This window comes from Nicotiana tomentosiformis, chromosome 9 (genome assembly GCF_000390325.3).
Source record: "Nicotiana tomentosiformis chromosome 9, ASM39032v3, whole genome shotgun sequence".
Taxonomy (NCBI): Eukaryota; Viridiplantae; Streptophyta; class Magnoliopsida; order Solanales; family Solanaceae; genus Nicotiana; species Nicotiana tomentosiformis.
In genome coordinates this window covers 95,293,208-95,308,612 of record NC_090820.1, presented here as the reverse complement: position 1 = coordinate 95,308,612, position 15,405 = coordinate 95,293,208, and the positions used below count along the sequence as shown (strand labels likewise).

The 15,405-nt window shown below is 37.1% G+C and overlaps 3 protein-coding genes and 1 pseudogene across 3 annotated transcripts in view; 2 read left to right on the top strand and 2 right to left on the bottom strand.

The window, feature by feature from the left end:
- Positions 1-15,405, top strand: part of LOC104087273 (uncharacterized) — a 102,884-nt gene that overhangs the window by 22,022 nt on the left and 65,457 nt on the right. The gene's annotated exons all lie outside the window — the stretch shown is intronic.
- Positions 930-1,901, bottom strand: LOC138899426 (chlorophyll a-b binding protein 7, chloroplastic-like; annotated as a pseudogene).
- LOC138899215 (uncharacterized) lies at positions 5,199-6,229 on the top strand. Its single transcript, XM_070185355.1, has 3 exons — positions 5,199-5,278; positions 5,348-5,582; positions 5,693-6,229. The coding sequence occupies exons 1-3, from the start codon at positions 5,199-5,201 to the stop codon at positions 6,227-6,229; spliced, it is 852 nt and encodes a 283-aa protein (XP_070041456.1).
- LOC104103511 (chlorophyll a-b binding protein 7, chloroplastic) lies at positions 10,352-11,323 on the bottom strand. The gene has a single exon (XM_009611422.4). It carries the CDS (start codon positions 11,248-11,250, stop codon positions 10,447-10,449), a length of 804 nt encoding a protein of 267 aa, XP_009609717.3. The 5' UTR covers positions 11,251-11,323; the 3' UTR covers positions 10,352-10,446.

Here is a 15,405-nt window from a genome sequence, read left to right as displayed (position 1 = left end):
CTTCTGAATTCGCATGTCACCTGCATCCTCTACGTCTTTGTAATGGGTAAGGGTCTGTCAATTTTGTGAGTAATATTCTTTTAGCTACGATCATTAACCGGTTAACAATGATTGTCCTTGAATGAATAAAATAAAATCATATTTTCTTTGCCTTTCATGTTATAAGCAAATTCTTGGCTTGATGTTTTACATTTATATTTTGTAGGCCAACCAGCGGACATGTCACCAAAGATATAGAGGAAGATAAAATGGCTGAAAGTCATTCAAGATGAAGGCTGTTGTTGATGCATGGCATATGCATCAGTCTATGGCTATATTGAGCATTCTAAGATTCGTGCAAATGAAAAGCTGCTTGGTTAACTGATTTAGTAAACAAGATGAACGAGCTATCCTCCAATTTGCTCTATTGCTGGCTGGTCCTAGAGTATGAGACACTATTTTGAGCTACCTCAAGAAGGTGAACCATTTTTGTGAATAGAGGAGACACGTTCGCTCTTTCACGCACTAACTTGTACAGTTTGCAGAAGTTATAGCTAAGGTAACATTTGTAATGGACAACAACCAAATCTGCCATATTTCAGCTCTTTTTGGTCCGCTAAAATATGAACCAAAATTGACACTACTATATCAGTGATGATAATAATATTGCTGGGCAGTTGTCTTTAAACCTTAATTTGGGAAAAGGAAAAGGCAAGAACATAGTTGTGTATAGGTAGAAATGTAGAACAATGCCTACAAATTTTGTTTGCATACATGGAATTTCGTATATATTTGGAAGAAAAATCATTAGCCTCTCTTTTCAATTTTAATATCAATTTCCTCTGCCCTGCAAATTCTTGTTTTAATATCTCAGAAAATGCCACTTCCCTATTTTCCCCTTTTTAACTTGTACTTAATTTATGGATAGCACAAGAAATGTAACTGAGAACTAACCAATTGAACAAAATTCATATATAATCTCTAGTAATTTACAACAGTTTCACAAGGACATAGAACAATCTGACACTAACGGAGACTAAGAACTTCACTTTCCGGGGACAAAGTTTGTGGCATAAGCCCAGGCATTGTTGTTAACGGGGTCAGCAAGGTGGTCGGCAAGGTTCTCCAACGGACCTTTTCCAGTGACGATAGCCTGAACGAAGAATCCAAACATAGAGAACATAGCAAGTCTACCATTTTTTATCTCCTTCACCTTGAGCTCAGCAAAAGCCTCTGGGTCATCAGCAAGACCTAATGGGTCAAAGCTACCACCGGGGTAGAGTGGGTCGGTAATCTCACCAAGAGGTCCACCAGCAACACGGTAACCCTCAATAGCTCCCATCAGCACAACTTGACAAGCCCAAATGGCCAAGATGCTTTGTGCATGGACCAAACTTGGGTTGCCCAAGTAGTCAAGTCCACCTTCGCTGAAAATCTAGGATCCAGCCTTGAACCATACAGCTTCACCGAACTTGACACCATTACGAGCCAAGAGTTCAGGAAAGACACAACCAAGAGCTCCAAGCATGGCCCATCTACAGTGAATCACCTCTAGCTCACGGTTCTTAGCAAAAGTTTCTGGATCAGCTGAAAGTCCAGCAGTGTCCCATCCATAATCACCAGGAAACTCACCAGTCAAGTAACTTGGGGCTTCACCGGAGAATGGACCCAAGTACTTGACACGATCAGGACCATACCATGGGCTACCAGAAGAGACTGGCTTCGCCTTGGTAACAGTCTTTCTCATGATAGCTTTCCCATTTCCAGTAATCTCGGAGGAAGATGGTGAGAGTTTCACTGCATTTCCAGCAAAAGAAGGGGAAGAGAGAGCCATTGTTGAGGCAGCCATTGTTGTAGAAATAAAATGAAAAGACTTGATTTGCAGCTACTAAACAAAGAATACTTGATTTTTGGCTTGAGTTTCATGGTCTTACACCAAGTGTATTTAAATGACTCCAAAAGACTAAAGTCCTTATCCTAGAATATCATTATCTGTTTCCTCATTGGTGGATTACAATTTGTTTAACTTTTGCATTATTGTCCATTTGTCAAAGTTCAAGTATGAGTAGATATATTTAGATACGTTATTATGTCTAGAAAATCTAACTCAATGTTGATTTCCTCTCGTAAAGCAATCCAGAGTTGCCACGTGTGATAGTAGATTATTGCAAAATCCACATGACCACGAGCATAAGAGTAAGTCATGGCCATGCAATAGTTCACACACTTCTGTTTGGCTGGCCTATCAAATATTAGTAGTGTATATACCTCTTCATCACAATGAGACGCATGGGAAAAAAAAACTTTGTAATTATTTCAATGACTAGAATTTATTACAATTCCTTATGTCATTCTTAACTATTCGGATGAATAATTCTCTGAATGCCAATTAGGAAAACAGGAGAATAAGCGAAACTTAAATATATGTTAATTTCTCTCGTGAAGGAGATAAATTAAGAGGAGGTAATTTTAGTTTATAGGAAGCCATACACTAAGGTTAAGTAGCAAATAAGAGCAGGGACAAAGCTAGAATTTTAATTTTATAGGTTATGGATTTAGAACGACGATAATTACATTATTTGAGCAAAAATTATTTAATATTTGTATATATTTAATGAATTTTCTAACGCTATTTGTATACATTTAAAGTGTTAATACTTGTGTTCTAAATTTAATATTTGTATATATTTAATAAACTTTCTAACATAAATATATTGTTTGAGCAGAAATTATTGGGTTTGTCTGAACCCATTTCCTGCTTCTAGCTTCGCCCCTGAATAAGAGTTTGTTTGGACAAGCTTTCACAGTACTCTGCATATTTTAAAAAGTGCTATTTGTCGAAAGTGCCTTTTAAAAAAGAATTTTAATGGTGTAATAGTTTATGTTCAGATAAATATTTGAGAAGTAATTTGTTAGTATTAGAAAAGCAGATTGTGTTTGACTAATCTTTCAAAAGAGTCTTTTTAAGCATTGAGTTACGAAAAAGGGACATGTACAAATTTACTTTAGAATTACTAGTATTTAAAAAGAAAAATAATCTCAATTGTTTATTATTTGAGAGTTTAATTAGTTTTAATATTATTTCATTAAAATATTTCTATCATTTGTTTGAGATTTATTGAAAAATAAAAAGTTGGAGTGTTGGATAGATAATACCGTGCAATGAAGGAGAAATGAATAACATTCGGTTGATTTCCTTCCGTTCCACTTTATGTTTCGAGGGTCAATTTACTACTTTTAAAAGCTAAATTGGATTATACCAACTCAATCTTCTAAAATTAAAATTTAGATATTTAAAAGCGGTACGATAAGTATTACAAGTTAGCAATTCTTCTCATAACAATATGATAAGAAAATACATTTCAAAATGTTGGTCAAAATTTACATAGTTTGAATTTCGAAAAGCAAAAATATTTACATAAACTGAAACGGATGGAGTAATTGTTTTTATTTTGAGAAGCTCGTCAACAACCAAAAAAAAAGTCTTGCATCCAGCAAATAAGTAGCCTATTTGTGAACCATATATGACTTGCATCCAGAAAATAAGTAAGTAGCTCGTCAACAACCAAAAAACGCTACTACTTCAGCAGTTATCACTTGCATCCAGAACATAAGTAAGAAAAAGGAAGGAATGAGTTTACTTCTGTACAATTCAGTGGGAACACAGAGGTAAAAAAAACGATGCCAGCTTAGTGGTTATTTAGGATAAAGGGAGTAGCCTATTTGTGAACCATATATGATGATGTTATTTAGGTTAAACCTTTGCTTGGGAAACAACTGCATGACAAATTCTTTTCTATAGCATGATTTGTTCATTCTATTTCAGCAGATATGATATAAAATTCTCTCTCTTCTTCTTCCTAAGACTACACCACCCCCACCAAGAGTCAAGCTTCCCGCGTCCAAACCCCAGTGAAGTTCTCCGGCAACCGAGCCCTCACGCGCGGCCAACTCGCGTGCTTTTTCGGCGAGATTTCGGCCACGCGCCGGCGCGTGTGGCTTTCTTCTGGCGACCTTTCAAACTTTTTTCTTCAGATAGCCTCTTCTCGAGGCTTTTCCGAGCCTTCCCATTTCAGTTTCACCAAAATCCGATGATTTTTTCTTTTTCCGGCCATTAAACACCAGATTCTTATGGGAGAATGGCATTGGAAGAAGTCCAAAGTGATCCTTGATTGGTGAAAACCTACTACTGGTTGCTGGTCAGAAGAGATGGAGCATGATTGGGTTTGGATTAGGCTTTTGGGACTTCCTATTAATCTATGATTAGAGAAAGTGTTCAAAGCAATAGGTGACCAATGTGGGGATGGATCGAAACAGAGGAGGAGACAACACTCAAATTTCATCTATGATGGGCAAGAATTAAAGTGAAGGGAGATGGAAGCAAGGTACCAAGAGATATACAGGTGGAAAGCGATGGGTTTTTGTACAAAATTCCCATCTGGTGCTAAGTTCCGGTGACGGCGATGGCGGTCTTGCGGGATGACGATGAAGGAAGGCAAGGTCAGATGGCTAATAGGGGAAATCTTCTGGGAGATGGGACTTATTCGGCCCAGCAATCCTCTAGTCATGTGGGTACATCGAAGGAAGGGGAGAAGTTTAAAAAATTGGCACATGTGCCAGAGTCACGTGAGGTCGTCACTGTTTCTTTTAATGATGTTTTGGGCCACAAACAATTAATTAGTTTGGGCCCAAAATTGCCAGATCCATCAGTTGATATTTGTTGCAAAGGCCCAACTCAAATAGCGCAATCTGAGGAGCCTCTTTTAAAAGATCCTCTGCTAATTGAGATACAGGCTATTGTAGCGGACTCTTCAAAGAAAAATCACGTTAATGAACTAACGTTGGCAACATAGGTCGACCGTCTTGAGGGAATTGACGAGGAGAACCATCCAATCCAAGTTGACAAAGAAAAGGCCATGGTGATAATCACAGAAAAGGAACACTCATCGACAGAGAACGAGGAAATTAACAACATGCAGATTGGGGAGGGGAGCACAATTGGGGATTGGCCCATAGAAGAAGCTCTACCTCTAAATTCACTAGCCAATGAAGAAGAGAAGGATCCAGATTTTGATACACCAATTTGAGTGCATCAAAATATCATCAGATTGAGCAAAGAGTTTGGGGTGGAATTTCAAGGGTGTGAGAAAGAAGCACTTCAGTTATTTATGAAGATTGATTGTAAGAGGCGAGCTTCAATGGAGCCATCAATGACGACAATGGAGACAATCACCCCCAAAAAAGAAAGAAAGCAAAGAAGTGAGAAACTTAGATATTGGGAGCAAGTTCAAAAGCAATGGTACGGGGGGGGGGGGATATCTTGCCATTGATAGTAAATGATGATCAAAATTGTATCCTGGAATGTTAGGGGATTAAATAGATTTAGAAAGAGGGATTCGATTAAAAATATGGTTCATAGTTGGAAGGCAGATGTTTATTGCTTCCAAGAGACCAAGATAGAAGGGGAAATCGGGAAATTAGTTAGAGAACTATGGGCATACAACTGGGTGAAATTTGCTCAGTTAGAAGCAAGTGGAACTAGGGGAAGGGTATCCTTATCATGTGGGACAGTAGGGTATGGGAAGGGGAGATTAGTAGCTTGGGTATGTATTCCATCACATGTATATTCAGTGGCAAGTCACAAGAATTTGATTGGCACTTATCTAGTATATATGCTTCTAATGAGAGAGTTGAAAGAGAAGAAGTATGGTAGGAGTTAGGTGTTGCGAGGGGTTTATTCACTGGGCCTTGGTTAGTGTGTGGGGACTTCAACACTGTTAGGTTTCCATCCGAGAGGAAGAATTGTAATAGTTTCACCAGATCAATGGCTGAATTTACAGAATTCATTGAGGATATGGGGTTAGTAGACTTGAAATTGCTAGGAGGGAAGTTTACTTGGAAGAAAGGGGTAAATCACAATATTGCTGCTAGGTTGGTTAGGTTCTTGATTTCTGAAGAATGGGATGAAGGCTTTAGAAATATTAAGCAGCCAATCATGTACAAAGTCACTTCAGATCACTCACCTCTGATGCTACAATGTGGGAATTGGGAACCAGTGAAATCTTATTTCAAATTCGAGAATTGGTGGCTGCTGACTGAAGGCTTCAAGGACAAAATTAAAAACTGGTGGGATTCTTTCTCTTGTGCTGGTAGACCTGATTATGTTCTTGCTTTCAAACTGAAAGCTTTGAAGGAGAAACTCAAAGACTGGATCAAGTCAATACAAGGTACTTGGATATGCAGAAATTGAACATCCTTGGCCAACTTGCTGAACTTGAGGAGATTCAAGAGCTGAGGATCCTGAATGATGAAGAAATACATAAAAAAAGCTACCCTACTGTTGGAGTTTGAGGAAACTACTAGAAAGGAGGAGATAGCATGGAGGTAAAGGTCCAGAGCTATTTGGTTGAAAGAAGGAGATAGAAATATTAAGTTTTTCCAGAGAACTGCTAATGCTCATAAAAAGTACAATAACATTGATACGTTACTAGTTAATGGGGAAACTATGGAGAATCCTGAAGACATCAAGAAGGAGATAGTCACTTTTTACCAAAACATAGAGGCTGAGGAGTGGAGACCACAATGTAATCTAAGGGAATGCCCAACCATTAGTCTAGAGGATAATCAGATGTTACTGAGCACCTTTGAACCACAGGAAATCTGGGAGAGTGTTAAAACATGTGCAGGGGACAAGGCTCTTGACCCCGATGGTTATACTATGGCTTTCTACATTCAATGCTGGGAAGTGATTATTTCGGATGTGGTTGCTGCTGTCAAGAATTTTCAAGAAAATGGAGTTTTCGAAAAAAGTTTCAATGCCACCTTCGTGGCTTTGATTCCTAAGAAAGTGGGAGCCAAGGAATTGCAAGACTTTAGAACTATCAGTCTGATAGGTAGTATCTATAAAATAATTTCAAAGATTTTGACAGAGAGACTCAAAAAAGTGATGTGCAAACTGGTGGACACTCATCAAATGGCTTTTATCAAAGGCAGGCAAATTATGGATGCTATTCTCATTGCTAATGAGCGTGTAGATGCTAGAATGAAGAGCAAAAATCCTGGCATTTTATGTAAGCTGGACATAGAAAAGGCATATGATCATCTGAATTGGGAGTTCTTGCTGGGAATATTATTGAAGATGGGCTTTGCTGAAAGGTGGATCAGCTGGATCAAATTCTGCATTAGCACTGTAAAATTCTCCATTTTAATTAATGGTTCACCTGTTGGGTTCTTCTCATCTCAAAGAGGACTGAGACATGGGGACCCTATTTCACCTTTCTTATTTATTCTTATAATGGAAGGATTAAACAATTTCTTTAGAACTGCTAAAGCTAACAACATGATCAGGGGTTTCAGGGTGAATTTTAGGGAATCAGATCACCTGAAAATCACACATTTGCAATATGCAGATGATACATTAGTGTTTTGTGATGCTAGTAGAGATCAAATGCTATTATTGAGAGTGGTATTCATTCTTTTTGAAGCTATATCTGGATTACACATTAACTGGAATAAAAGTTTCATTTATCCAGTTAATGAAGTAATGGATATACATAGCTTGGTGAGAATCCTTGGACGTAGAATAGGAGTCTTGCCCACAGTTTATCTGGGAATGCCACTTGGGGCAAAAAGCAAATCAAAGGGGATTTGAAATGGAGTAGTAGAAAAATGTGAAAAGAAGTTAGTTAGCTGGAAGAGCCAATTTTTATCCTTGGGAGGAAGACTAATTCTTATTAATAGTGTTCTTGATGCCATGCCTACTTACATGATGTCCTTATTTCCAATGCCTGCAAGTGTAGTGAAAAGACTTGATATTCTGAGAAAAACTTTTCTATGGCAAGGCAGCAGTGAAAAGAACAAAATCCATCTGGTCATGTGGGATATCCTTACAGCCAACAAGAAGGAAGGGGGAATGGGGATCAGGAATTTAAAAATTCAGAACCAAGACTTGATGATGAAGTGGTTCTGGAGGTTTGCTACAAAGAGCAATCTTTGTGAAAGAATGTAATCAAGGCAAGGTATGGGATGGGAGGAAGTTGGACAATTAACTCTGTAAATAGTCCTTATGGGGTAAGTTTGTGGAGGTCTATCAGAAAGCTATGGCCAAAGTTCAGTAACAAATCCAATCTCAAAGTTGGAAATGGAATGAAAACATCTTTTTGGGAAGATAAATGACTTGGGCAAAGAACACTGAAGCAACTTTTTCCGGACATTTACAATCTGAACCAACAACAAGGATCATCTGTTGGAGAGGTGTGGACAGGCCCAGGGTGGAACCTCACTTATAGAAGACTACTAAACGATTGGGAAATTCAGAGGTTGACAGCTTTCTATAACACTCTAGAACAATTCACATGCACATCAAATACTGAGGATCGTGTGATCTGGCAAGGGGGTAGAGAAGGCAAGTTCTCTGTTAGATCAGCTTACAAGGAGTACAATTACTCTGACAACCAGATTGGTTGTTGGCCTTGGAAGCTGATATGGAAAGTCAAAATCCCATACAAAGTTGCATGTTTTACTTGGCTTTTAGCAAGAGAGGCAATTTTGACACAAGATAATCTCATCAAGAGAGGATATCAGTTGGGCTCCAGATGTTATCTATGTGAAGATCATGCAGAGACAGTCAACCATCTTTTTTTGCACTGCAGAGTTACTGACTAATTATTGAAGATATTCATCAACCTGAGGGGGATTCGATGGGTCATGCCTGGGAGAATTCGGGAAGTTCTAGCAAGCTGGAAAAGAGATGGTGAACAATCCAGTCAGAAAGAGAGATGGAAGATTGTCCCTGCTTGTATATGGTGGACAATTTGAAAAGAAAGGAATCAAAGGTGTTTTGAAGACAACTACAGTCCTATACAAAAGTTGAAGATGAGCTGTCTAGTGCACTATTATTTTTGGTGTAAACAGGAGTATTTAGAAGAAAGTGAATGTATTTTTGATGTTTTAGATTATTTATGAGATTTTACAGAGAACTAGAATCTCTTATGGTACTCCCTCTTGTAATTATGGATGGTTACACGGGTTTGGTGTAGTCCACCTTCTAATTAATACAAATATGTTACCTTTTCAAAAAAATAAAAAGGTCTTGGGCTACTACATTCATTGCTTTAAGGTATTGAGTTGGATTATTATATTCCTTCACATGGTATCAAAGCCAACTTTTGGCAAGCTGATTCTCACACTCAAAATTCCGTATTACAGTTGACTTGTAACCCCAAAATCAGGTAACACTGCTTGAATTAGATGGTTTTCCCACATGGATTATGTAAGAGCTTTCAAAAGGATTTATAAAGGTTTTGAGCTACTCCACCTGTTGCCTTAACGTTTTGGTTTGTATGCTCGGATTCTTTCAAAAAATCAAAGCAGATAGAAAAAGTACATAATCTAGGTTGACTCTTATTATGAGAAAATCTACTTGGATATTTGTTTCGCTTATTCTTCTGAATTCGCATGTCACCTGCATCCTCTACGTCTTTGTAATGGGTAAGGGTCTGTCAATTTTGTGAGTAATATTCTTTTAGCTACGATCATTAACCGGTTAACAATGATTGTCCTTGAATGAATAAAATAAAATCATATTTTCTTTGCCTTTCATGTTATAAGCAAATTCTTGGCTTGATGTTTTACATTTATATTTTGTAGGCCAACCAGCGGACATGTCACCAAAGATATAGAGGAAGATAAAATGGCTGAAAGTCATTCAAGATGAAGGCTGTTGTTGATGCATGGCATATGCATCAGTCTATGGCTATATTGAGCATTCTAAGATTCGTGCAAATGAAAAGCTGCTTGGTTAACTGATTTAGTAAACAAGATGAACGAGCTATCCTCCAATTTGCTCTATTGCTGGCTGGTCCTAGAGTATGAGACACTATTTTGAGCTACCTCAAGAAGGTGAACCATTTTTGTGAATAGAGGAGACACGTTCGCTCTTTCACGCACTAACTTGTACAGTTTGCAGAAGTTATAGCTAAGGTAACATTTGTAATGGACAACAACCAAATCTGCCATATTTCAGCTCTTTTTGGTCCGCTAAAATATGAACCAAAATTGACACTACTATATCAGTGATGATAATAATATTGCTGGGCAGTTGTCTTTAAACCTTAATTTGGGAAAAGGAAAAGGCAAGAACATAGTTGTGTATAGGTAGAAATGTAGAACAATGCCTACAAATTTTGTTTGCATACATGGAATTTCGTATATATTTGGAAGAAAAATCATTAGCCTCTCTTTTCAATTTTAATATCAATTTCCTCTGCCCTGCAAATTCTTGTTTTAATATCTCAGAAAATGCCACTTCCCTATTTTCCCCTTTTTAACTTGTACTTAATTTATGGATAGCACAAGAAATGTAACTGAGAACTAACCAATTGAACAAAATTCATATATAATCTCTAGTAATTTACAACAGTTTCACAAGGACATAGAACAATCTGACACTAACGGAGACTAAGAACTTCACTTTCCGGGGACAAAGTTTGTGGCATAAGCCCAGGCATTGTTGTTAACGGGGTCAGCAAGGTGGTCGGCAAGGTTCTCCAACGGACCTTTTCCAGTGACGATAGCCTGAACGAAGAATCCAAACATAGAGAACATAGCAAGTCTACCATTTTTTATCTCCTTCACCTTGAGCTCAGCAAAAGCCTCTGGGTCATCAGCAAGACCTAATGGGTCAAAGCTACCACCGGGGTAGAGTGGGTCGGTAATCTCACCAAGAGGTCCACCAGCAACACGGTAACCCTCAATAGCTCCCATCAGCACAACTTGACAAGCCCAAATGGCCAAGATGCTTTGTGCATGGACCAAACTTGGGTTGCCCAAGTAGTCAAGTCCACCTTCGCTGAAAATCTGGGATCCAGCCTTGAACCATACAGCTTCACCGAACTTGACACCATTACGAGCCAAGAGTTCAGGAAAGACACAACCAAGAGCTCCAAGCATGGCCCATCTACAGTGAATCACCTCTAGCTCACGGTTCTTAGCAAAAGTTTCTGGATCAGCTGAAAGTCCAGCAGTGTCCCATCCATAATCACCAGGAAACTCACCAGTCAAGTAACTTGGGGCTTCACCGGAGAATGGACCCAAGTACTTGACACGATCAGGACCATACCATGGGCTACCAGAAGAGACTGGCTTCGCCTTGGTAACAGTCTTTCTCATGATAGCTTTCCCATTTCCAGTAATCTCGGAGGAAGATGGTGAGAGTTTCACTGCATTTCCAGCAAAAGAAGGGGAAGAGAGAGCCATTGTTGAGGCAGCCATTGTTGTAGAAATAAAATGAAAAGACTTGATTTGCAGCTACTAAACAAAGAATACTTGATTTTTGGCTTGAGTTTCATGGTCTTACACCAAGTGTATTTAAATGACTCCAAAAGACTAAAGTCCTTATCCTAGAATATCATTATCTGTTTCCTCATTGGTGGACTACAATTTGTTTAACTTTTGCATTATTGTCCATTTGTCAAAGTTCAAGTATGAGTAGATATATTTAGATACGTTATTATGTCTAGAAAATCTAACTCAATGTTGATTTCCTCTCGTAAAGCAATCCAGAGTTGCCACGTGTGATAGTAGATTATTGCAAAATCCACATGACCACGAGCATAAGAGTAAGTCATGGCCATGCAATAGTTCACACACTTCTGTTTGGCTGGCCTATCAAATATTAGTAGTGTATATACCTCTTCATCACAATGAGACGCATGGGAAAAAAAAACTTTGTAATTATTTCAATGACTAGAATTTATTACAATTCCTTATGTCATTCTTAACTATTCGGATGAATAATTCTCTGAATGCCAATTAGGAAAACAGGAGAATAAGCGAAACTTAAATATATGTTAATTTCTCTCGTGAAGGAGATAAATTAAGAGGAGGTAATTTTAGTTTATAGGAAGCCATACACTAAGGTTAAGTAGCAAATAAGAGCAGGGACAAAGCTAGAATTTTAATTTTATAGGTTATGGATTTAGAACGACGATAATTACATTATTTGAGCAAAAATTATTTAATATTTGTATATATTTAATGAATTTTCTAACGCTATTTGTATACATTTAAAGTGTTAATACTTGTGTTCTAAATTTAATATTTGTATATATTTAATAAACTTTCTAACATAAATATATTGTTTGAGCAGAAATTATTGGGTTTGTCTGAACCCATTTCCTGCTTCTAGCTTCGCCCCTGAATAAGAGTTTGTTTGGACAAGCTTTCACAGTACTCTGCATATTTTGAAAAGTGCTATTTGTCGAAAGTGCCTTTTAAAAAAGAATTTTAATGGTGTAATAGTTTATGTTCAGATAAATATTTGAGAAGTAATTTGTTAGTATTAGAAAAGCAGATTGTGTTTGACTAATCTTTCAAAAGAGTCTTTTTAAGCATTGAGTTACGGAAAAGGGACATGTACAAATTTACTTTAGAATTACTAGTATTTAAAAAGAAAAATAATCTCAATTGTTTATTATTTGAGAGTTTAATTAGTTTTAATATTATTTCATTAAAATATTTCTATCATTTGTTTGAGATTTATTGAAAAATAAAAAGTTGGAGTGTTGGATAGATAATACCGTGCAATGAAGGAGAAATGAATAACATTCGGTTGATTTCCTTCCGTTCCACTTTATGTTTCGAGGGTCAATTTACTACTTTTAAAAGCTAAATTGGATTATACCAACTCAATCTTCTAAAATTAAAATTTAGATATTTAAAAACGGTACGATAAGTATTACAAGTTAGCAATTCTTCTCATAACAATATGATAAGAAAATACATTTCAAAATGTTGGTCAAAATTTACATAGTTTGAATTTCGAAAAGCAAAAATATTTACATAAACTGAAACGGATGGAATAATTGTTTTTATTTTGAGAAGCTCGTCAACAACCAATAAAAAAGTCTTCTCTACACAAAAATACTTTTCATATTTGCATTAAAAAAAAAAAAAAAAAGAGAGTACTTCTTTGAAAATAAAAAAGAAAGTACTTTTAACTTTCCAAAAACTTTGTCAACTAGGCTAATAATATAGTTTTGATAAACAATTCTTGTCCACTTAAAATTTGTTGCAATCCTTAGTACCATGTGCCATATTCTCTTTAAAAGTTAAATTTTTCCTTGAGAAACATATAGATGTAAACAGATTGGTTTCGGGGTGCCTTTAATTATTTGTTAGAAACACAGACAATTCGGAAAAGAAATTAACGTAAAATACGACACTTCCAGGCCTCTTACAAATTGTTATTTTGATTAGAAATAACGTCCGATTCCAAACCATAAAGACCATATTTGTATACTGAAATGTATATATAAATTACTTGGCCCATTCTCAGGTTCAGCGAGCTGTCCCGACACGCACCGACTTTAATCTCCACAGACAGAGAGTGAGTCCGTCGATTTATCGAGGGGCTCAACCACAATATTAGATTCAACATGGCTCGAGAGTTGGAGATTGACATCCCATACCAGCGGGTAGTGGAGATCGCTAGGAGATTTACTACTAGAAATCCGGTAAAAACCGATCAAAAAAACCGACCAACGTTGGTCGGTAATGGCCAAAAATCGACCAAAACGCGACCATTTACGTGTGGACGGTATTTTTGTGGTCGGAAAGGAATACCGACCAAAGTTAGTTGGAAATTACCGACCAACTTTGGTCGGTCAATTAAATTCAAAAAAAAAAATATTGCAAAAAGAACCGACCAAAGTTGGTCGGTTTTTTCCGACCAAAGTTGGTCGGTATTTTAATTATGTAAAAAAAAGATTCACTATCTGGGAATCGAACCGGGGTCTGTACTGTGACAAGATACTATTCTACCACTAGATCATTGGTATATTTTGTTTTAACACTGTCTTTTATTTGATTTATACTCTTTAATTATATTTTCGCACGAAAATAACCGACCAAAGTTGGTCGGTTTTATTAAATGACCCGCCGAATTAACCGACCAATTTTGGTTGGTTTTTTTAATATTAACTTTTATTTATATTAATTGAAAAACCGACCAAAGTTGGTCGGTTTCTTGAAACATAAAATTCGCGGGACTCAAAAATAGTTTCCCGCATTTTTGCGCCAAAGAAAACCGACCAAAGTTGGTCGGTTTCGTAAAAAAAAAAAAATTAAAAAAAAATATTTTAAAAAACCGACCAACTTTGGTCGGTTTTTTTACCGACCAAAGTTGGTCGGTCAACCTTGGTCGGTTTTTGTCGAATTTCTAGTAGTGATTGGAGGGTATGTGGGCCCGGGAGAGAGGAGAGGGAGGCTGATATTTGGCTTAATGTATGCATATTTTAATATATATTGCCTCACATTTTGCTCATGCCTCGTAGATTTGAGACGCATGATATAATGATTTGTGTTAATTTGTGGTATTTCTATGTGTAGGAATCATTCAGATGCAATTTGGGACGAAAGAGCGCGAATTGGAGCGAAAATGGAAAGAAAAGGGCAAAAGTGCAAATTTGAGGGACACATGCAGCGTGGGGCGCTGCCTATGGCGCACTTTACGGTGTTGCTGAGAAGCTGAGCGCCAGGGCCAGCGCCCCACGCTGCCCTGGACACTCAAAACGCAAGTATGTCCTATTTCGACTAGGACTCGGTTATTTTGACCCCAAGACTCCCCAACTCATATAAAAGCCAACCTAAACCTATTTTGAAGGGGGGACGTAACTTGTAGAGAAAAACAAAAGAATGAAACACTCGGGAGCACGAATTTTAGCAAATCTTCCATTCTTCTTCTAGTATTCATTGATTTTATGTTTGAAAATATTATTTTTGATGATTGTATGAACATGAGTGGCTAAGAACCTTATTGTTCTGGGGTCATGGGTGCTACATGAATGTTGACGTTTGAAGTTAGAATTGACGAATTTAATTTTATCATATTGGGTTGTTTATTTAATTCTATTTTTAATTATTTTGCTGAGTAGCTAACGGTGAAATACTATCTACGAATCTAGAGTTGAACTCGAAAGTGAGAATTCTAGATTGCATGTAGAATTAAATAGAGTAAGTTCTTGAACCCGGGTATCGGGGAACAGATTTGCAATTAGGATAGAAATATACCTAATTGCCTTGGTTGGTTGAAATACAGGAAGTGTAAATGCATTCTTGTTAATCTTAATTCTATATACATATAGGCATTAAGTTAGCTTGAATAGGCGAGTAAGAACTCGAGAGATTCTTCTGAGTAATATTAACCCTATCATTTAACAATCCAGATAAATCAATTAGTCATTTTAAGCCAGAAACGCAACATGATTGTTAGCTAGCCTATGATCCTGGAATATCCTCTTCTACTGATTGTTATCCGAAATTGCTTAAGTGTTGTGGTTGATTTCTAGTTATTTCATTGCTTGATAGTTTTAGGTAGTAAATTAGTCACTTACATATTTTGTGAGAAATCTCTTGAATTGATAAGTT